Raw genomic sequence first — 24639 nt, forward strand, 5'->3', positions numbered from 1 at the left:
ACAACTGCATCTCATTTGTCACAGTGCAGAATCTCAGAATAAATATTTTCTGCTTGAAGCACGTTAATATTTATTTTGATGCTGTAACCATGGCATGGCTCAGAACAAATTCTCTATTGTCCAGACCAGGATCTCTTGATTGCTGTACATTGAACTATTGTTGCACATTGACATCACATGCAACATCATGAGTATGAGGCAGGTAGAGATGTGATTACAGAACACAAGATTGAACGCCCCCACGCAACAAGCTGATGTGCAGGAAGCTCAGTCCTACTAGGAAATGCCTGAACCCTGTTGAGGGAGGAATTCAGTCTTGGTCAGTTTACGTGTACCGAGAAATGGCTGCCATGCCCAAGCTTTGTGCAGTATTTTCTCCCCCCCCCCCCACATTGGCAGGCCAACATTGAGAGGTGGGCGGAACAACCCACATGCCCACTTGACATCAAGATGGCGTCAGGTGATTGACACGTGAGTGGTCCTACCCACCTCTCACTGGGGTGAGAGAGATAAAGATCATACTCACTGGGCCAAAACGGTTTCCCACCTCTGCTGTACAGTGACTAACTGTGAAATGACTGGCTGTGAAGGTCAAAATGTACAATAAGCAGCGAGAGGGGTCTGGAATGAAAGACTTAAAAATAAATAAATCCCTACACAGCCATAGTCTTTGCTGGGTTACGTTAGGAAAATCAAAACTACCCAGCCATTGTGACTGGTATATGGGAATATTACTAACCTATGTCACAGTTAAGAATACAGAGGAAATAGAGATTGCAAAGTATTTTGTAGTTCAAAAGAGGAAGTTTCCATTCTTTTAATTATATTATCTAGCTCCCTACATTTCTTTTTGTTCTTGTTAACTTTTCTTTGTATCTGCAAAAAGCTAGCAGGTTTAAAGAAAATACAGTTGTGGTATTGCTTTTTGGTGTAAACTCAGTAATAACAAAGACCTTTTGCTTTATAGTACAAAAGTGTACTCAAAGATGAAACTTTATTCAAATGGAATAGTTCTAAATATAGCCCTTTTTCAGAATAGAAACTGATTGGCATCAAAATGGACTGGGTTAAATGGGATAACTGGCTCTTTGCTTTTAACCTTTCCCCTTTGTTCATAAACCATTCCTGCACCTGTTTTTACCCCCTAACAGCAAACATATGGCCTTCTTCAGTGATAGATCTCTGAAAATATGAAAGTTACCAACCAGCAGATTTTATTAGCTCTTTTTTGTGTACTTTTGACATCAATTCAACTGTTGGATGACTGTCATCAATTAAAAACCAGGGGTTCAAATAAGCCAGGAAAGAAGAAACCAGCAAGAGCATACTGGTTTTCAACAGCTCTAGAACAACTGAGAACAGATGGTAGAAGTGGTTCATTTTGAGAAACAGGAAAGTTCACTTTGAATTCCACCCATTCTGAATGCCACCCACCCATAAAAAGAAGGGAGTAAAGTTCTTATTTACATTCTGAACAACATGAAACCAGACATATTTCTGGAAATTGGTTTTTTAACTTGTATGGAATAGAAAACAAGTCTGGCAGTATAATGCCAGTATTATTTTAGTAGTTATAAACAGCTTTCAAACAATTGATTTAGTTGGTGCAAACTGTGGGGTTTTAGAGCCTTTTAGTGTTCCTGTTTAATTTTAAGGCTTCCATTCCATTCCATCTTGTCATATTTTGGATTGCAACTTTAAAATTCTCTAATATCCCCCCTGGAAGTAAGGAATAAAGAAATGTATAATTTTTAATGAAACTTTTGCTAAGCAAAGATAAAGCTTTTCTGTTTTTTCTTAGTCTCACTAATGAAAAAAATTAAATATTTTTGAAAGATAAGTTCCTGGCTGTTCTAGCACTGTGGTACAAATATAAGAATGAACCAATTTCATGTTCTGGATACTTCATAGTTATTTATACACAGTGTAATGCCATCTTGTGGTTGAATAATTGCATGTTAGGTGAAAGTACTGACTAAGTATTACTTTCATTACATCAAGGGTGCTTTATGACCATAGGGCAAATCAGGCTTTGACTGTGCTTTGATCCTCTGAATATTTCTTGCTGAGTGATGGACTTTGCTGTTACCTTTGTGGAAACTTAAGCAGTGTATGCTTCTGGGGGGAAATCTTTAGATATCTTTCCGATTTAGAACTAGAATCCTAGTGCATCAAAGTAGCATTTGCAGCTGAAATATCTCACCTCTTTCTACCTTCAAATTTGAATCTTGGTAGCTCACATGGCCGGACAGATATTGCAAGTCTTACTGTGAATTCCCCCCCCCCAACTCCAGAAGAAAGTCACAAATCACCTGTTATCAGTTGATGTAAGACCACCACATTAAACACTACAACTGTAGGGTTACCCTTCCCATATCAAGACCTCCCCTCTCCCTACTTGGAGCAGAGACCAAGTCAAGGGTATGCCCTAAACTGTGCATTGGTCTGATGACTACCTGAGCTATCCAATTGAGAAGGGAAGGAGGGGTCCTCTACATGCATATTGAAATTGTCCAGGACCATAGTCTTTGCTTTCTACAACACAAGCCCACAGAATACCTCAGCAAGGCCATTGGGCAGCAGGGTGTTGGGTATGTGATCTGTGATCTGTGGGAGAGTTTCTCCTGCAAGTTCCAAAGGCCTCAGAGGCCTGCTTTCGTAGCAACTTGGTAGAGGGATTTTAGTTTGGCTGCTCCTGTTCTGTGGAGATGCAACAGGTGCCCACTATCTGGAAGCAACTGAAGATATTTTTGTTCCGACAGGCTTTCCTAGCTGTGTCTTCACCATAAGTGTCTGCCTTATATGTTTTTAGTTTCATTTTAAATGTATTTGCTGGTTTTAGTTCTTTTGAACTGTTCTGAATTATCTTCAATGTACAGCACCTTGAGCTTGAGAAAGCTGTTTAGAAGGCAGTTAATAAATAAGTGGTGGTAATAATAAAAATATACTCAGTAGCATTCCCAACCTGTCTCCAGGACTCCATGTCAGAAACACACCCTCCCATCTAGGTTGTAAGAGGAGAGGAATGTGATCCACTCTCACATTGGGACTTTTTCTGCCTATCCTCTCCTATGTGCCCCCTAAATCTGCCCTGGAAGGTCAAGGGAGCCCCCAGAACAAGTTTAGGGGGAAGGGGGATCCTTTTGCATAAGTGGACCTCAGTCTACACAAACACAACCCACTTTACTCTTCTGAGTTCCACCCAGTGTTTTCAACATAGGTAGAAAGTATTGTGCTGCTGTTTCCAAGGGACAGTTTGGTCGCCATTGTTGCCATCCTTTAATGTGATAGTGAAAAGGTAAAAGGTTTGGATATCATAAGGCAGGTTGTATGGAGAGACAGAAACAGCAGGGGAGCGGTAGCCAATGTGGTGCACTTCAGATAATGTTGGACTTCAACTCACATCATTGTGGGCAATTGGCTATTCAGGACAAGGTTGATGGATTGGGAACTGTACTCCCAACAATCTATGGAAGTCACCATGTTGGCTTAGTAGAGGGTTAGACATTGTTTGGACAGGTGGGAACAGGTATGGATTCTTCAAATTTATTTCTTAATTTCCAGGGCATGGGAAACCTATTAAAATGACAGTGAATTATAGTTTATATCTGTTGATGAGGAGACATTCAGACCAATCAAAAAACAAAAACTGCAGACCTGGACCATTCCTGAGTAAAGTGCATAACATGGGATTTAGCATCTTCATCTGGGGTAATCTGTTTGAAAAGTGTTATTGGCAAAGTGACTTTATGGAAGGAAGGATTGTGGATGGGGGAGTGCAGACTTCTTGGGAATATAAACCTTTAGTTTAAAATATTTTTTCCCCAGGGTTGACATACATAAAACATTAGAAGCATGAAATCTTAGGTGGCATTTTCTTTTTGAAAACTCTCCAAACAGACATTTATATTAATAATGAATAGGTAATAGTTCTAAATTTTTAATTTTGAAGTACAAAAAGATGTAAATTTTTAAGTTTTCAAAACCAACACTCATAGGAATTTAAAGTGTTGCTTCTCTGTGGAAATTAAATGGCAAATGTAAAGGAAGGCTGTTTTTTTTCCTTCATTCAGGCTGCTTCCTCTTAAACTGCAGTAAATTTTGAATAAAAGAAATTGCATTGTTTACTTCTTCAGCAAAGCATCAATAAATTACCACCAAATCCTTAATAAACAAGCTTACTAAAGGTGCCATTGTTGGGTAATTCCATTGTGACCAATCTAACATATGCAAGCTGCTTTACGTAATATTTTGTGTTTTAGCTACTTTTATTTCATTCCAATTAACATTAAACTTGTTGTTTAATCAAGAAGCATGCCACTGGTCGTTTGACTGCTTTCTTTTTTTTCTTTTTCTTTTTTGAAAGCTGTGACCCATGTAACAGTTTTACAACCTCAAGAATTTATCTGTAACTTAAGTGCTTTCTCTAAAAGTGGCAAATGACCCCTGGCCAATGTTATATGTGAGAATTTGTTGATATAAACCTCCAAATAAGTTCCTCTAAAGCAAGATATTGTGCATGTGACTCTTTGCTATGAATTCAAAATTTGCAGACCAGTATCAAGTCCATGTGAGAAGTTGTAACGCCTTCAGGAATTTATACTTAGCTATGGCAACACCCTAATAATATGGTTCCGTTCAACTCAATATTTATCATTTCATTCATCATGTCACAGGAGTCCCCCCTTTTAAGAAGAATATTTCATACTAATGAATATCATATTGCATCGCCTGGCTAACAAAGGTTCTTTTCATTGTGCCAGTCTCAAACTCAACAATAACAAAGTTGACCACTGACATTAGCACTTCAATGACTATTTCTGCTTCTGTGCTCTATTTCAGAATAATAACATTTACCATAGGGACATCATTCCCTGAGTTTGTGGTGTCTATTTTAAATTGTGTTTAAAAATCATTTATTCTTTGTGTTCAAGACTGCCTTAAACCTTTCACAGGGTGATAGGCAGGGCTTTTTTTCCCCAGCAGGAACTCACTGTAACTCAGTTCTGGCTCCTGTCAGGAGGACGCTATTGCCATTATAAGAGAACAAGGGAGGTGCTCACTGTGAGTTCTGGCACCTCTTTTTCTAGAAAAATAGCACTGGGTGTAGTATTCCCTGAGGCCTGAGAGCTTCCCCACTAGGCCACTTACATTGCCGCCCACCTACACCTGATGCCATATTGGTAAGGGCAGGGCTTGACTGAAACGCTGGAGTCTGGAGGACTGTAAGCCCAAAACTGCTTTATCCAGCTCCCAAAGCACCCACCAACCAGCTGGTTGTCAGGAGCCTTTGAAGCGCTCCACAAAGCAGGAACCCAGTGCTAAGCAGGCTATCTCCCCCTTCACATTAGATGATACAAAGGGAGAGAGATCTTGCTGAGTTCAGGTGCACGAAGCAGGATCTCCATGCCCCCGTTAGGAGAGGGGGGAATCCTTCTTCGTACTGGGCTCAGGAAACCATTTGGTACGCCAGCAAGCTCGTTCCATCTCAAACTCAGTGCAAAAAAGGAAGAGGGGGATGTTCCAGTCCCTTTTCAGTCAGATATTCCTGTGATTTCAAAGAGCTCCAAAGGCTTATGCTCACTTTCCTGTTAATAGGCCGGATCTTACTGCAATCTTAAAGGGGAGAGGGACGTGCAAATTCTTGCAAAAGCTTCGGTGGTTCCCCCTCCCTCTTAGAGACTGTAGTGAGATTTGGCTTAAAGGAGACTCCCAAAGGCTTCTTCCCACTTTCCTTTTAAGACCATTCTTGTTCCAATGGGAGTGAAAGGGATTTTGACATCAACTTTGGCCCGTGAGACAGACCTTGATAAGAATCTGACCCATGGAGCCGGAAAAGTAGTCCTGGTGATAAGGTATGGTCTTTGTGTGGTAAGAGTCGTCAGGTCCAGATATTTGGGTAACAGCTGGCCTGGAAAGGAATTGGTAAAACTTTGTCCAGTGTGGAAGTCCATTCCCACCAAGCCTTGAATGGAGTTACCACTAGGATTGAACTAAATAACTGTAGTTTCAGTTCTGCTCATGGTTTTGGGACTAGTTTGGTAGTCACATGAGCAGAAAAAGTGTCTGGTAACACTACAAACTAAATGAAACTATTTTGAAATAAGTGGTTTAATGTTCAGTCCAAAGCTTAAGCAAGCAGGATATTATGAAAATCCAAAAACAAGTTGTTGATTTTTTTTAAAAAAATGTTGTTTTATTTAAAAAGAAGCAAAGTGTGTGTGAGTGAGCACATAAAATCCATTTCATTGGTATCACTCTCAATAGCTTTAATTATAGGGAAAGAACAGATGTTTGACATCAGTAGTGTTTACATGCCCGTAAGGCTTAATTTCTTCATAGTTCTTTGTAAAGAGCATAAACAATGACAGAAACACAAAGGAATGAGCTGTGGCAATGATAAAAATTTTGCACTTGCAAACATTTCAGTATGGGAAGAATACACATAATAATCTAAAACATTATTACCGTTTTCTATTTTTATCAACAGTTTTGCCAGGAACAGTTGCTGCTTTTATCATGATTAATCTGCCAATAGCTTCATTGTTTTTCATTCTGAAATAAGACATAGGAGTATCATAATATTCTTTTGAACCTATTTTGGAAATGTATTTGCCTGTGTTTGGCACTAGGCCATTAAGCAAGAGGAGCTGACAAAGCTTACTATGTGTCAGCTATATAGTAAGAAACTAAAATGATCATAAACTGGTTGATCATAAACTGGATTTATTTGTTAGACTAATAATCACAATATAATTAACCAGCCTAACTTCACCGCATTCTTAACTTCAAAGGGAGCCTCACTTTTAGAGACACATTCCTTAAATTGGATTATCGATCACTTGCACCTGCAAATGCAACCACCTTGCGTTTTGTGATATCAGTTCTACATTCCTCTGTGTTTCTACAGTGATTTATGGTGGAAAAGTTAAGGCCAGTCTGTACTGAATTTCAAACCTTAAATTAAGCCTTAGCTTTATTTGGAGAAAGCCTAAATGAGCTGCAGGCTTTTTTTGTTTTTTTGTTTTGGTATGTGCTTTTAATTTCCTCCCCGGACAATAGTAGTGAGTTAATTACTTTCTTTCTCCTGTACCTTCACACAGGGAACATGAAATGTTTGAGACCTTTCTCATGGTTACTTTCCTTGAGCCAAAACTTTGTTCTGAGTCATGCTGCCTTATAATATATGAAGAAGGTGGCCATTGTCATCTCAGAAAATATAAACTGAAGTTGTTAGGTGCCGCGTATTCCCTTCTTGTGGGACATATATGGATCTTGTAGCTCAAGGGACATTTATGGACGTTGGCTTAATTCCACGAGGACTTCAGCCGAATTTCATGTGAGCGGCAAAGAGGAGAAAAAACAGGGAGGAGGGACAGAGAAAAGGAGGAGGATAGAGAGTGAGAAAAAGGAGCTGACCTATTCACTATTTGTTCTGTTGGCATGTTGGCCCGCAGCAGGGAATGCAGCCATTGATTAAGAAATGTTTCCCATCCCTGGTCTAAAGTGATTTTTAGAAACCTACATTAAAAATTGCTGTGCAAGAATTCACTTCACTTTAAAGCTGCTTGTTCTTGATAGATGAGGCTGTGTGCTGGGAAGACCTGGGGTTAATTGGGGGAGTGTCTTGAAACCACACAGTATGTCCCTGGAATTTCACACCATCATTCAAAGTAGCTGTTTGGGGTGGGGCAATGTAGTGACTGTTGCAATGTAGGTGGGGCAATGTAGCTGTTTGGGGTGGGGCAATGTAGTGACTGTTGCAATGTAGGTGGGGCAATGTAGCTGTTTGGGGTGGGGCAATGTAGTGACTGTGGGGGGGGGTCTATTCCCTGAATGCTAGTAGAATGCCACTACATCAGGGAATAATTAATAAATAAATAAATAAATAAATAAATAAATAAATAAATAAATAAATATTATTTATACCGTACCCATCTGGCTGGGTTTCCCCAGCCACTCTTGGCAGCTACCAACAGAATATTAAAAACACGATAAAACATCAACCTTTCTGGGCTTCTGTACCTGCTCCCACAAACAGAGAGCACCAGTTACAGGTAGGTAGCCGTGTTGGTCTGGGTCGAAGTAAAATAAAAAAAAATTCCTTCAGTAGCACCTTAAAGACCAACTAAGTTTTTATTTTGGTATGAGCTTTCGTGTGCATGCACACTTCTTCAGATACAGTGAAATAGGAGTCCCCAGGCACTTATGTAGAGAAGGGGTGGGGAGGGGGTGGGGATGGGGAGGGGAGGGGAGGGGGGGATCACTCAGAAGGGTGGTGGAAGTGGGTGATTGACTGACTGATAGCTGTTGATGACCGAAAAGACTGCAAATGGTTTTGCATGAAAAAGCAAGGGTTGAGATGGCTGAAGGTCGCTTATCATGTATAATGAGATAAGAATCCGATATCTCTGTTCAAACCAGGTCCCTCCATGGTTTTGAGCTTGGTGATAAGTTGTAATTCAGCAACTTCTCTTTCCAGTCTATTTCTGAAATTCTTTTGTAGTAAGACAGCTACTTTAAGCAGATCTGCACTGGCAGCCTCATAGTGCTCCCAGTACCCACAAACTGGGTGGAAGATAGATTTCTTGAATTTCTACTGGCAGGGGAGCTGGGTCATAGATTGAGTATAGCTACGTTGGGGCCTCAGAACTTGGGGCCATGGAGATCCCCAACAGTGGTGGTAGATGCAAGCTGTGACGGTCCACCCAGATGCAGGTTCCTACAGCCTCTGGGACCTCAGCAGATAATGGTTTCCCCTTCCTTCCATTGACAGGCATGGTATGGGGTTATCTGGAGTGTAGCACCTGAGATGGTGCACTGGGTCATGCCTCATCAGATCACACTGCTGGCTTGTGGTGACCTATCATGTACATTTCTGAGCACAATTCAAAGTGTTGGTGCTGACCTTTAAGGCCCTAAACGGCCTCGGTCCTATATACCTGAAGGAGCGTCCCCACCCCCATTGTTCAGCCCCCATTGTTCACTGGGATCCAGCGCCGAGGGCCTTCTGGCGGTTCCCTCACTGTGAGAAGCAAAGCTACAGGGAACCAGGCAGAGGGCCTTCTCGGTAGTGGCGCCCGCCCTGTGGAAGGCCCTTCCATCGGAGGTCAAGGAGATAAACAACTACCTGACATTTAGAAAACACCTAAAGGCAGCCCTGTTTAGGGAAGTTTTTAATCTGTGATATTTTAATGTATTTTGGTATTTGTTGGAAGCCCCCCAGAGTGGCGGGGGAAACCCAGCCAGATGGGCGGGGTATAAATAAATAAATAAATAAATAAATAAATAAATAAATAAAATAATAAAACACCTTGTGACATATTAGGCCTGTCTCCAGGATGCCTCACTTTTCTAGCAGCCCTGGCTGGACCACCACCCCACTACTGCCCATACCTGTAGGCACTTAACACCTTATTAGCATGCTGCAAGCTCCCCAGGCTGCTTGTTCACCTTGGTCCAGCAACCTGATGTCTAAGATTGTTCCTTCTGCCTCCTGGGTGTTTCATGGTATCCATCTGTTCCCTGTTTAATTTTAAAACACACTTCAAGAAGATATGTTGTAAACTCCTATAAAAAAAGTGGCATTTCTCACTTATGGCTATGGTAAACTGATTGCAACTGAGAAAATGTAGAAGACCAGTTTCAGAATCCCTTTAATATAAACTATTAAATTCTTGGGCAATATAAAATAGAAGAGATACAGTCTTGCCAAAGCACATACATTATTGTTGGCTTACACTGGCTGAACGCCCCCCTTTTAAAGAGTTCTCTCTGTATTATAGTGCTCTTTTTGCCTTCATTTGATTGCTTGTTGCATTTTGTTTTCAGCAATTATTTTTCAGTGTTAACTTCAGTGCCCAACATCCTTTTATAATTATATTCTAGTATTTGCATTTACAAGCATCTTGCATTTATTTAGAGTATGTTTGTAGACAATATGGACAGAATTAGCAAAAGACAAGGCAGGATTATTTGAAGGCGTTGGATATTTTTCATATCCAGAATCCTTTTATTCAAATAAAATATATTTGTATTTGCAGGTTTCAGTTTAAATTATCCATTGATCAGTTTTCCTATCATTGTTTTGCACCTTTTTTTGGTTTGCATTTTTATTTTTATTTTGCAAGAACTGTAGGAAGGCAGGGAGCAGTTGGGATGCTATTGCAGGTGCAATAAGACAAAGTTGGGAATTGACTTCTCTTATGCAAATTGAGACCAATATATGGGCACTTGCAAGTAGAAAACAGTTTGTTGTTGAAAAAGGCTATTTCTACTTGTCTAACTTCAGCTGAAACCATTTTCAGCAGATTGATATTTATTTGTTTAAATAAAATGAGTTACTTTAACTTTTACAATATTGAGCTTATTTTGGAGGTTGGTAAAAAAATAAATATTATTTTGTTTCTCTTGAAACTGATCAATATATTTAAATTTTCCATTTGCAGTTGGAGATGAAATCCAAACTAATGGAAGCTAGAATTCAAGAAGAAAAGCTTAAATTACAGCAGAAGCATGATGGAGATGTTCAGAAGGTATAGTATATTGTGGAAAAGGTTTGAATGATGATTGTATATGACATTGTAGTGTGCAAGGAAATAATAAAAGTAAAGCTTTTCCTTAGGCAGTTTATCCAGTATTTGGCTTTAAAATAGGATTCCATTGGCCATGTGAAACGCTTGAAAACTGATTTGAATGGGATTTTGTATATTGGAATAATAAGAATTTTTGGATGCAGCATTGTAGCTTGCACTGATCGTGTTAGTAGGATTACAAACTACTTGGCCTTGGTAGGCAGTTCCACTTATATGGAAAAATGCACATATGTGTTTGGTTGCGCACAAACACGAAAATTTGAACACTCCTAAAACCCTGTATTTTGCTACTGTAACCTTGTGGTGGTGCATGTGAGAGAGATTCTGCAAATGCCTTGAAGCCTGCTTTCTAAAGAGCTGTGGCAAAAGCTTTGGCAACCACGGAGGTAGATTTCAGTAGATACGGCTTGTGGCTATTTCTTTGTATTTGCCAGAACAGAAGTTGGTCCCAGTGGTGGTACAAGAGAGCAGGTTATCTCCAAACTAGTTAATCCCATGCCAGATCCTACATTGGTAATAGCATTTGGTTGTTGGAAACATTTCTCATTTTGTTAATAGGCATTCCATTGGCTCTGTGAAACCTTCCAATTACCAAGAAGTCTTGTGTTTACTACTAGATTTACATCAGAAGGTCTGAGGGAGTTAATTTTTATTTATTTATTTAGAAGAGTTTGCAAAGAGCACATAATGCCAAACACAGTTTAGTTTAATATGGCTTAACATCCAAATAACTTCTGCCTAGTATAAGCTACAGTTCAGAGTATTTCCACTCTGAATGCATTTGATCTTACAACGCTCCATGAGCAGAAGGCCGCTGCCACATAAAGAAGGATTTTCCACGAACTGAAATCCAGAAGTGTGCTTCCATTTGTGGAAGGCATTGCGCAGTCCCTTGTGTGAGGTTTTGCTCAGCATCTCAAGATGCATGCTGGCACAAGGGCTTGCATGGTGCTGCAGGCTGTCTTCCACTAGTCCCTGCATAACAGTTAATGGAGTAGTACCACTGCCATAATTTTTAATGCCCATGCACCTCTTCATCTAACCTCATGTTTTCTATGGGTTATGGAGTGATTCTCTTATGGGACCCTCTGAAGGAGAAGGGACATATTTTAGGGCACCATATTTGTCACTTGAGGTACACTGGTACCTCGGGTTAAGAACTTAATTCGTTCTGGAGGTCTGTTCTTAACCTGAAACTGTTCTTAACTTGAGGTACTACTTTAGCTAATGGGGTCTTCCGCCGCCGCCACGCGCCGCCGCCACGCAATTTCTTTTCTCATCCTGAAGCAAAGTTCTTAACCCGAAGTACTATTTCTGGGTTAGCGGAGTCTGTAACCTGAAGCATCTGTAACCTGAGGTACCACTGTATAGGAGTCCTCGGTGGTTAGCAGTGTTTTGTACAGTGGTACCTTGGGTTACAAACGCTTCAGGTTACAGACTCTGCTAACCCAGAAATAGTACCTCGGGTGAAGAACTTTGCTTCAGGATAAGAACAGAAATCGAACGTTGGCGGCGTGGCTGCAGCGGGAGGCCCCATTAGCTAAAGTGGTTAAGAAAAGTTTCAGGTTAAGAACGGACCTCCAGAACGAATTACGTTCTTAACCAGAGGTGCCACTGTATCAGCTTTGGCTGGTATGCCAGCTACAGCTGCTCTTGGATAGAAACAGGCCTGGTCACTGTGTTCCATGCATTAGTAATCTCAAGACTGGATTATATGCTTTATCTGTGACTGCCCTTGGGTAGTCTGAAGCTTGAGCTAGCGTGGAATACTGCAGCTAGACTGGACCAGCTCATTACACAAGTGTTAAAAGATCTGTACTGACTTCCCATCTGCTAGCAGACCAGGTTCAAGGTTCTCATACTAGTAGTGTACAAAGCTCTGAACAATTCAAACCCAGGACACTCATGTCAACAAGGAGTTCTTCCTTCAGTGTAGTGCACCCAACTCTGTGGAGCTTCATCCCATTGGAAATTAGGCAGGTGCTGTTCCTTACTCACTTTCACATGCAAGATAAAAATGGTTTTATTTCAGGAGGCCTTTGCGGTGTGAATGCTGTTTTGATGTTTTCTTCTCCAGTGTTTTAATTTATGTTTACATTTTGTGCATTGTATATTTTATTTTTGTAAGCTGTTTTGAGACCCAGATGTGGTGAAAAGTGGGGTATAAACTTTCTGAATAAATTAAATACACAAAATGCATGCTGTAGGACTGAGTATCTTGCAGGGTAATAGCAGGGTAATAATAGAAGTTAATTTGTTGTAATAACTCAGAGGGGATAGCACTACTGAAAATCTACTCGCTGGAGCTCTGCGAGTGCGGCTTTCTCTCGATTGAAGTGCAGAGTGTTTGAGGACCGGGACATTAGCAGGAAAACCAAAGTGCTTGTTTACAAAGCTATTGTACTACCAACCTTACTATATGCTTGTGAAACATGGACCACTTATAAATGCCATCGCCAACTCCTAGAAAGATTCCATCAACGGTGTCTCCAATTTTTTTTACACATCACTTGGGAAGACCGGCGAACTAATATCAGTGTACTGGAAGAAGCAAAGATCACCAGTGTTGAAACAATGATTCTTCAACATCAACTTCATTGGACTGGTCATGTTGTGCAGATGCCTAATTATTGTCTTCCAAAGCAACCACTCTATTCCGAACTTAAAAATGGAAAGCGTAATGCTGGTGGTCAGCAAAAGAGCTTTAAAGACTGTCTCAAGGCAAATATTAAAAAATGTAGTATAAACACTGACAACTGGGAAACACTGGCCTGTGAGCGCTCCAGTTGGAGAACAGCCTTTACCAAAGGTGACATGGGCTTTGAAGAAACTCGATCTCAGGACGCAAGGGAGAAACGTGCTAAGAGGAAGGCATGCTTGGCAAATCCACACCGTGATCAACTCCCACCTGGAAACCAATGTCCCCACTGTGGAAGGATGTGTGGATCCAGAATTGGCCTCCACAGTCACTTATGGACCCATTGTTAAAATCACGTTTATGGAAGACAATCTTACTCGGCTATGAGTGATCGCCAAAGAATAAAGAAGAAGAAAACTGAAAATCTGTCAAAAGACTTGGTGAATGCTGGTTTTTCATGCTTGTTTGCTTTGTTTTAAGGCTATGCTGTTTGGGGATTTTTCTTATACTGTGTTGATTTTGTGTAAATTGTGTTGTGTACCTTTGTAGAAAGGCAGGGTAGAAATTCATATGTACTAATGATAACATTGTTTGACCCCAAAGTATAAAACATCAAAGATTCCTCAAAAGGACTGTAATATTTGGTAATGTACATATTTTTAAAATTTGCTCTTGCCACTGTGTCTAGGTGCTGAATATGAGAGGATGTAAGAGTTTTGAAAGAATAACATGGAATGGGAGGTTGGTCAACCCAAGGCACCAACAGCTCCCAAAGGTGGCTAGAGTGAAACCACATCCTCTTAAACAATAATGTTAGGATTGGTGTCAGAGGCAATATAATTTCTCAGTTAAAGTTCACTCTGAACTGAGCCTGGGGTGAGTGAATGTCCTGGGTGGTTGAAGATGAAGTGAATCTGCTGATGGAGACCTCAACAAGGAGTACAGTCATGAATCCTGGCCAGGTCTCTCTAGTATGTCAGCCAAACTGAGAAAGAAAATAACAGCATAAGTATCTGAAGAAGTGTGCATGCACACGAAAGCTCACACCAATGACAAACTTAGTTGGTCTCTAAGGTGCTACTGGAAGAAATTTTTTATTTTGTTTGGAGCATAAGAAAACTGAAAGATATGTTGTCAAGATCGGTGGCAAAAGGTGATGGGATTTGGAGATGGTTGGGAAGCAGTTTCCCCTCAACTCCTCTCAAAAAAAGTGGTCCTAATTGCTTTGAGCATAGTAAGAGATTAAAAGAAGAGCTAATGGACTTTTTGCCTCTAGCCTGTAACATTACTATATATTTGTATTCCAGATTCACAGTATGGGTGAAAGTAATGCCTTGCTTCATTTAATTTTATGCATTGCTGAGAGTGAATAGGAAATGTCTGTGTGTCATGAACTGAATGACAGTGAGGCAGAACATTATTTTATAAATTTGTGGGATATCCTGTGGTATTTCATGACCACATGTGGTACAGTGGAGTGCTGGCAGTTTTGCAAATAACCAAGTTTTATTGTTACAATCAATGGAAGTAGACCATTGTCTAGGCCTGTAGGAGCCATAGTAGTTTGGGTATGTATATTCAGCCCAGTACGAAAGGCATAGGGCAAAAAAACATACATTTCTATACTATTCAGAATTGCGAGTACCACTAAATATTGGGTGAGTATAAAGGGAATAGAATATATTTTTAACAAAGTGAGATTGTGGCCAGAGAATATGGCGGTGAGAATTATCCCAGGATTTGGGAAATTCACTGAAAAGTTTAAGCTGGTTAATAATCATAAATATGTACAGCCCTGTATTCTGGGAAGGTTTAAAACAAAAATATTGCCCTTGCTTTTCCTTTGAAACTAGTAGTTTTGTTTTGACTGACGCAGCAGGGTCTCCAGATGAGATGTCCTATGGTATTCTAAAGTAAAGAATAATCCTTTTATTATTATTATTTTGTTTGCAGACTGAATACCGAGTTCTTTTGTAAAGAAAACATTTCATCTTGAATGTTTTCTTCACTGTGTTCATGAACATTCTTTTCTTTTCTTGCTGGGATCCCAAAGGATTAAACAGAGCATTTAGCAATAATACTTACACTTGCATTTTAGAGTTCTCTTTCAGAACTTGTTAGACTTCAAAATTCTTTATATGATTGCAAAGGGATGTTGATGCCTTGGGGAAAATAAATCTTCTCAAAATCAGTCTTTTGTGTAACGTTTCCCCCTCTTTTTCAGTTCCTTTCACAAAGGACATTTACACTAAAACTGTACGAGTCTTTTAAAAAGTTTTGTGCTGTTTTGACCAGCTGAATTCATCCTTTGTTTAGTTCCTCTAAATACTTTCTAAATTCACAAATCCTTATTAAGTGTGTGAGAAATACACACTTCATTGAGTTTCTTTTAATATACCAAATTTATCTTGGTTCTTGCTGATACTATACTGTATTCTGATTGTAGTCTTTTCTGTATATACTTAGCCTCATAGATTTACTAAGCACTGGTGATTTTTCCTATAGATTTTGGACAGAAAGAATAATGAAACTGAGGTACTGAAGACCTTGTACAAAACTAAGCAGAGTGAAGCTGAAGAGACCATTCGAAAGCTTGAAAAAAAAGGTGATGAAGCATAAACGAAGTACTCTGAACTTATTAATTTTCACCTTCTCTAACTAGAGGCAAATATTCAGGACTTTGTCAGAAATTGCTCCTCAGACTAACTTTGCCATGGATTGCTACAGAACAAAAAAGAGTGTCCCTGTTTTCTTTGGTTAGATCTTCTCAGCATCCCTTATAAAAGGAAGCAGGATGGGTCTGCTGGCGTGCTGGTCAACAGCTACTGTTGGGAATTACTGTCTCATTTGGAGAGTATACCTTTGAACCTGCATAGAATTAATTTGAATACATTTGAAGAGTCTTAATTGTTTTGCTGTTAGAAGCATTTGAGCACCATGAGCTTTGCTCAAGTGTTTGGCTTGGTTTTCTAAAGTGACATTATTTGGCCCAGGACTGTTCTACCAACCCAATGGGTTTAATGATGGGCACCCCTTCTTCACCACCCCAGTACCAGCCCCCATATCCTATGACAAATCACTTTTGCAATTTGGGATTAAAAAAACAACAATATGGCAGCGTAGTCCATTAATCAGATGAGAAACAAACAAAATCTTGGTAGACCTATCTACTGAATTCTGTACAATTAGAGTAGAGAAGGTGACCATTTGGTGTGGAGGTTCCGTTCCCAGCACCAGCGCTTCCACACAGCATGCATAAATGTCCCCATCCCATTAAGCCCTGCCCTTATCCTGTCCCCATTCTGCCCTCATCCAGGTTCAAAAGGATCTGCACATCGGCAATCACGCGTCAATTGAACGTGTCTAAAATGGTCACCATCTGTAGTTCTTTGGAACCTGACCACCCTTTGTATTCAAAACATTGATAACGTTTTATGATCACACTTATCCAGAAATAAATTGGAGGCAAACTAATTTATCATTCAAGGTTTTTTTAGAAATGTAATCAAAGACAGGTTCCGCACATTAAAATGAAATGCCGCTTTTAAACAAAGTGAGGTCAGCTGGAACACTCATCTGATTATATCCGTTGCCAGATGTAATATCAGAAAGGCCCATTTTCTCATGTATTGCATTTTCTTCTTTTATATTTCTCTTTTCTGACAGTTCAGACGCTTGTCCGTGAGTCACAAGTTGTTAGAGAAGCAAAGGAAAAGCAAATTGCAGAACTAAAGAAGTTGTGTGAGCAAAGTACAGATTCCTTGAACAATGAATGGGAGAAAAGGGTAATCTTTTTTTCTGGATTCACTATAAATGTAGGAAGATATTGATATGGAAATAATATTTCTATTTTTTTAAAAATAATACCATTGCCTTTTTATAAACCACAGCCATTTTAGGATAGGAGCTACTGAATGCTATCCAAATTTTTGTGTGTGTTTGCGTATAGCTCCATAATGCCGTGGCTGAAATGGAAAAGGAGAAGTTTGACCTTCAGAAAAAACACACGGAAAACATCCAGGAATTGCTGGAGGATACAAATGCACGACTAAGTAAAATGGAAGCAGAATACTTGGCACAAACCAAATCAACTGTAAGTATTCCATAGTGTGGAGATTTGTATTGTTCAGGTGACATAAACCAGCGTATTGCAGTGCTGATATAAAAAATTAGGTAAAACTATTCTTTGTGTCACAGAAATATGTGTAAATATTGTCAGGCTGAGAATTATTGTAACTCTTGTGCAGTAAAAGACTGTAAATAGTGACATTGCTTTACTAAACAGATAGTTGAAGTGGGAACACTATGTCTCTTCCTCTTCCCCCATCCTACTTCACACAAGGTTTCACTTCGCCTCCATGTTTGTTTTGAATTTAATACCTGATACATTTTACAGTTTATTGTAAGATCAATTGTAAGATTTTTTATTATGAAATGGCAGTAATGATTCAGAGCTCCAGCTAAAGCTTTTCTCCTACTTTTTAGTTCTAGAATACAAAAAGAGGTACAAAATCTGCATTGGAGTTTGGGCCTTGCATTTTATGGTGTTATGGCTAATCAGCAACAGCTTCCTCTTTAGGTCACATTTTTTTCTGTATCATTGAAATAGTGGGTTTCCTTGATCTAAAGTGTGGATTACTTTCCTGCAATTAGTCCTTCTTCTTCTTCTTCTTCTTCTTCTTCTTCTTCTTCTTCTTCTTCTTCTTCTTCTTCTTCTTCTTCTTCTTCTTCTTCTTCTTCTTCTTCTTCTTCCACGCTATACATGCAGGGCTCAGGGTGGTTCACAGAATAAAATCAGAATATGAAACCACAAAGTACATAATCAAAATAAAAACAACAATAACAACTACCCAATATCCCCTCACCCAACACATTTTAAAAGGGCATAGGATGTCAATCAAATCCTGATTTAAAAGGAACATTTTTGCCTGGCGTTTAAAGGTTTATAATGAAGGCGCCAGGCGAACCTCCCTGGGGAGAGCATTCCACAGACAGGGTGCCACTGCAGAAAAGTCCCGTTCTCATGTTGTCACGCTCCGGATGTCTCAGAGGACCTCAGAAGGAGGACCTCAGAAGATGATCTCAGGGTCCGGGTATGGAAAGCAGCGGTCCTTGAGGTATTGCAGTCCTGAGGCTTTTAAGGCTCTATAGATCAAAACCAGCACTTTGAATTGGGTCTGGAAACTAATTGGTAGCCAGTGCAGTCGGACCAGGATTGGTGTAATATGCTCAAACCGTCTTGCTTCGGTGAGCAACCTGGCCGCTGAATTCTGCACTACCTGAAGTTTCCAAACTGTCTTCAGAGGCAGCTCTACATATAATGTAGGTCCATACCTTTTCCTTATGTTTGCACTTTATTTTCCAATTATAAGAGTCTTAGCATGAGATATTTAAACCTATGATAAGTTTTATGATATGATAAATCTGCTCTGCTGGTGTCTCCTGATTGTTACATTGTCCCATCTTAATGTTTCTTCATAGACATTTGCCATATAGGATGCCAAGAGACCTTTTCAAAATAATTGCTCAGTTAGTTAGAAAATCCCCACTCCCCCCCCCAAGTGACCTACTTTCAGATCTGCAAGTTCAATCAGTTTTGTGTAGAGTGTGAAGAACACAGAGAATTGGAAGGTAGCGTTGGCCAGATCACTCTGTCTGGTTTGTATCAATGTCAAGTGTGTTTATTCAGAAGCCTGTTCCATTCCATTTCTGCAGTCAACCTGCAGATTTTTTAAAAAAGATAAATCAGTATGAAAATTCATAGATGCTTAAATATCACGGAATATGTCTGCAGATACCTATTTTATCTCAATATACACATTTCTAAATGTGTTTTATCCTAAAATAAGTACTTTAGAACGCATTTTGTTTCTTTTTTAAAAAAGCTAAGAACTGTATCACAAAATTCCGAGTGCCAAATCTGCAGGATATTTACGTTCTGACCCTTAAGGTAGTCCAGGAGGTTCAAATGAGGTCATTTTGCTTAAAAACTTAAATTCCTCCCCATCTCTGTTCTGGAAGGCAGAGATGTTGCAGGAAAACTGACACCTTTCTTGGGTACTGGCAAGTCTGGCAAGCAGTCAGTCTTTGATTTTGGAAAAGGATTCCTTTTCCCTGTTCTGAAAGCCAAACTAAGTACACAGCCAAGGAGGAAGACTCCCAGATTGGTTGTGATAATCAGAATGGTCATGACGTAAGACTTCACAGGGCACCAGATTCTATTTTAAAACAGTTTTCTTTTTTCTTCTTTCTCTTCCTTCATTATGATTGGACACAGTAATCTTTCTTTTTCCTCTTTTCCTGTCTTAAGTAGTGGAAGGGCAGAGGGGAGCTGAAGCAGAGCAAGAGGAAAGAAGTTGCTAGTGTTGCCTTAGACGAACCATTATCTCTCAGTGATAATTCTGGCCCTTCCTTCTGGGGCAGTTATATCAATGTGTATGCAGCACTTGGAAGATTTGAAGTGCTCTCTCTGACCATGTTTGTATATTACAGCAAGCCATGAGCTGTTGCTCGTTGTGAATGAGCAGTGTTCTATTGCAGACTGTCAAATTGCTCCCGTTTCACTCTGTCCTTACTCAAGCAGGGGGGAGCAAACCACAAGCTGTGATGTGCAAAGCATCACTCGTGGTTCCTTTCCCCCTGCCCAAGGAAGGGTGAAGTGAAACAGGAACAAGTCAGCAGTTCATGCTAAGTCATAGATTGTGGCTTTCCATGACATATGAACAGGACCTATAAATGCAAAGTGTTTTGATTTATGGAAAGGGAGAACGTTCATCATCTTAAATAAAAAAAATTCAAGTCATTGTTAGTGCTGGTAGCAGCTTCCATGTGTTACGATTGAACTCTTTGCACTCTTCATGCTATGGCGTGGTTGTCCCCCTCCTCCCAGCATTGACAAGGCCTGTTGAAAGACAACAAAGACCATGAATGCTTTCTTTGAGTTGTCATAGGATCAGCATAGTTATGGTATCAGAGGTTGTATTGCAACAGTGGGCACAAGTAATGACTTATTCTTACAGATTTGCAGGATGGAATGGTGACACACTTGAGCAACGTTAAAAGAATTGAAAGTACTTGTTAGCAGATAGGGAACTGGACACAGATTGGGAAGCTGTAACTCCTGGGGGGGGGATCTCATTAAAAGGGGTCATCCATCATCCCAGATTGGTTCCTCATGTAGATGGGAAGTCACTTTTCATTTTGCAATTCCCGCGTGGTCCTTCATCATTTCTTTATTCTAGTTTGACAGTAGAGACAGAATACAAACTCATCGCAAAAGTGTCTCTCTGTTCTATGCTCAGGTGTTGATGTTTCATGAGGTTTTGTGTCTTGGTGTCCTTCCCTTTTGGGTCGCTTGTGAGATGAATTTTGTACTTGGAGTTTGCAAGACAGGTATTTGTACCTTAAAAATCAACAAGTCCCTTTTGACATTTTTCATCAGTGTGGCACATTTAAAGAAGTGGTCATTTGTTTGATGTTGCCTTTAAAGCTCGCTCAAATTTTAGATTCTGTTGTTAATGAAAGTTGAATTGAAAAAAAAATTAGCATTCAAACCTTGGCATAGGTAATGATAAATATGGCAAGAAATGGACACAGTCTGTCAGCAGGATTGAATTTTAGAACCATCAAAAGCAGACAGATCTTGCACAGCAGCTCCTGATTTAATAATTAAACATGGTAGGGTTCAAGGTATGGCTTAAGATGAAAGACTAGACTGTCACTGAAAATTAGTTTCTCTTTTCTTATTATTTCAGACTCCCCCACCCCTCTTTTTCATAGAGTTTTCTACTGTCAAGAGTGCCATTTGTTGTGCACAAGTGAATTTTGCTGAGTGATGAGACTTGCAAATTATATTCTTGACACATGCATTACTCTATTATACGTAGTTCTATTTCTGAGAAGAAATATTGCTATCTTAAACATACAGCAATAGTTATTGCTAGATTTTGGACCAGAAAAATTATTAGAATTTGACAAGTTGGAACAATGGTTTCACCCACTAGTCAACATTAGATTTGGCATTTGACTCCTAATCCTTTTCAAGCTTATAATAAACATATAAATGGAATTTTAAAAAATACAGTATATTGGAATGAATTGGGGGGGGGAGACATATGGTGCTGAATGATTCATTTTGGAATATTTGAAAATGGGCAGCCTTTAAAAACAGAAATGGGATTTAGAGGTGGATGGATTTCTGGTCATGTTAGATATTACTTTCTGAACATAGCATGCAGTGGAGTGACACTCTGACTCGCATGATTCCTGTGTTTTTCTTGGCTGCTGTTCCTGAGCTGTAGGTATAGTATCTTACCCAGCAAATCATCATATTCTCCTGTGAAAGACATCAAATTCAGGGATATCCCAGTAAGAATGAATGAAGTATTTGGCCAGGTTGGACATTGCTTTCTACTAGGGGAGAGTGTGGGCTTTTTATAACTGTAAGTGGGCAAATAAATATATACCTGGAGGTCTTTTAAAACAAGTAGCTTATTAGGATACTCAAATAGCATGCATTAGTTTTGTATAAGAAGTCTACAGCAATAAGAACTATGTTTTACATACCAGCTTAATTTATCTTCTGCGATTCATCACTTGATAAATAAACGTTTATTTTGTTTCTTAAAACCTCCAGTTCATATTTTATCTTCTTGTGCCTTTAGCCAGAGAGAAGGATTATGTGAACAATGATAGCTTGTTAAAAGAAAATCCTGTTAAAGAAAATTATGCTTCAATAGGAGCTTGAATCTGATCTGTATACTGGGGTCTACAAATTATGGCTGGCCTTGGTAGCCAACTTTTAGTTTCTGCTTGCCAGCTATGCAGTCTAATCATCATAATAATACAACAGTACATCAATTTATCAACACAGGTGTTGCCTGTGTTGCCTGTCATGTACCACATGGAGTGTTGTTATTTTTTAATTCACCTGAAATCCACAGTGCTTGTTTTTGACAATGCCTCCCTTTCAAAATGTTGAAGACTATCCCTCTGCACTGCACTGCACCCCACCCAAAATATACATATGTTTTATATAAATTCAAATATTAAACATTTACATTGTTGTTTTCACATACAACCACGACATGTGGGGAAGGCATGGTTCAGTATGATGTTTAATTTTCTGGCTGATAAATGAAGGGGAAATGCTGAGTTTTCCCAGAAGCTGGCACTTAAAAAAAAAGGGGGGGGAGGCTTAGAACCTACATAACTAGGCATCTGCTGGTGGGAGCATTCCCTACGCCCAGTTGCACAAACAAGATGGAAGTGGGGAAGTGGGGGAGACAACTCCTGCCAGCCGTCTTGTATCTCATATATCTTCTCCTGAGCAGTTACCCTGGTAACATTATGAACCACATATTTTCACACATTCAGGCACCCAGACCTTTCAGTAGTCATATGGAGTTTTTATTGATGATTTACTTTGTGTACAGGTAGGTAGCCGTGTTGGTCTGGATCGAAGTAAAATAAAAAAAATTCCTTCAGTAGCACCTTAAAGACCAACTAAGTTTTTATTTTGGTATGAGCTTTCGTGTGCATGCTTCTTCATCTGAAGAAGTGTGCATGCACACGAAAGCTCATACCAAAATAAAAACTTAGTTGGTCTTTAAGGTGCTACTGAAGGAATTTTTTTATTTTACTTTGTGTAGATTGCTTTGTACACTAAATTTCATTGTGTTTCAATCACACTTATGCATAAAAGTTGAAAGATTTCAGCATTAGCATGTGTATAAACAACCAGGTTGTTAGGCAATCATCTTTATTTCCTCTTGAATTGTTTTTCTTTGCTTTGAGGCAAAGGGTCTCAAGAAATCTGAAAGTGATTCACTGCCTAATAGCCACATTGTTTTCTCTTCCAATTACATGTGTTTACATTTCATCATAACAGGAATCAAATATCAAATATCTTCCTATCCCCTGTATACAATAGGAGTTAAATATCTTCTTATTTCCTGTAACTCGCTAGATAGCAGATAAGATCTAAAACACTTGATATGATTCTGCTTGATCAGGTTCAGCTTTAAATAAGTATTAGATATTTCATTCAATAGCAAATTCCTCTTGTGTAACCTGGTATATTATGGAATTATGAACTTTCTTTTTTATGGTTTATGATTTTATTCACCCATCACCACTGAATACCTCTTCACTTTTTGTACAGTATTTTAAAAATGCTTAATTCTAATGTAGCTTCTAATGCTCTAATGTTTGTCACTTTCTAATGTTTGTCACCTTGATGACAAGGGTCTGTATAGTTAAAGCTATGGTTTTCCCAGTAGTGATGTATGGAAGTGAGAGCTGGACCATAAAGAAGGCTGATCGCCGAAGAATTGATGCCTTTGAATTATGGTGCTGGAGGAGACTCTTGAGAGTCCCATGGACTACAAGAAGAACAAACCTATCCATTCTGAAGGAAATCAACCCTGAGTGCTCACTGGAAGGACAGATCCTGAAGCTGAGGCTCCAATACTTTGGCCACCTCATGAGAAGAGAAGACTCCCTGGAAAAGACCCTGATGCTGGGAAAGATGGAGGGCACAAGGAGAAGGGGACGACAGAGGATGAGATGGTTGGACAGTGTTCTCGAAGCTACGAACATGAGTTTGACCAAACTGCGGGAGGCAGTGGAAGACAGGAGTGCCTGGCGTGCTCTGGTCCATGGGGTCACGAAGAGTCGGATACGACTAAACGACTAAACAACAACAAATGTTGCTTCCACGTAATCTCTACTGCTTTGTCTAGTTTTTATTTTGTATTGCCCCTTGCTGTCTCTTACTTCCCCTTATTTCAGGTAACAGTCTGCTTGTATGCATAAACATCAGTAAAGAAGTACTAGGAATCATAGCATCATACATATGAGTGGTTGGTTCTTCCTTCTGAGGAGGCTTTCCAGTCTATTATTTTAGATGTCAAATTTACAGGGACAATATTTTCTCCTTGAGTTCTCTCCACTTCTCTCCACTTAGCATAGGGAAATTATGTTTTTTTTGGGGGGGGCAGGAAGGCCCATCTCCTAAACTTTTTTTTGGAAGAGGATTGTTCTCTTCCCACCTTTGTCATGGGCAGATAGACTCTGGCATGGTTCCTAACTTGTGACAGTTTAGTACAGGCATCCCCAAACTGCGGCCCTCCAGATGTTTTCGCCTACAACTCCCATGATCCCTAGCTAACAGGACCAATGGTCAGGGATGATGGGAATTGTAGTCCAAAACATCTGGAGGGCCAAAGTTTGGGGATGCCTGGTTTAGTATTTTGAAAGAAGGAGCTAAGTTAAGAACTCTAGCCTAGAGAACAGAGTAGAGAGAACTCCCCCTTTGATCACACTATCCTGGCATACACTTCACTTGGAGATGGGAAAGAGCTGGTTCACTTGGAGATGGGAAAGAGAGAGAGAGAGAATTTCCCT

General features: G+C 39.6%; 1 protein-coding gene across 6 annotated transcripts in view; it reads left to right on the plus strand.

Moving 5' to 3' along the window:
- Positions 1–24639, plus strand: part of CEP112 (centrosomal protein 112) — a 206747-nt gene that overhangs the window by 30153 nt on the left and 151955 nt on the right. For all 6 annotated transcript variants that reach the window (XR_015947984.1, XR_015947985.1, XR_015947983.1 and 3 more), the window contains 4 exons: positions 10449–10535; positions 15739–15838; positions 16900–17018; positions 17183–17326. Coding sequence is in view for 3 of the 6 variants with exons in the window: in XM_035104026.3 (XP_034959917.2) it covers positions 10449–10535; positions 15739–15838; positions 16900–17018; positions 17183–17326 (450 nt within the window). In the remaining 3 variants the exon portion in view is untranslated. The remainder of the gene's footprint in view (positions 1–10448; positions 10536–15738; positions 15839–16899; positions 17019–17182; positions 17327–24639) is intronic.

The sequence above is a fragment of the Zootoca vivipara genome, chromosome 2 (assembly GCF_965207765.1).
Source record: "Zootoca vivipara chromosome 2, rZooViv2.hap1.1, whole genome shotgun sequence".
NCBI lineage: Eukaryota > Metazoa > Chordata > Lepidosauria > Squamata > Lacertidae > Zootoca > Zootoca vivipara.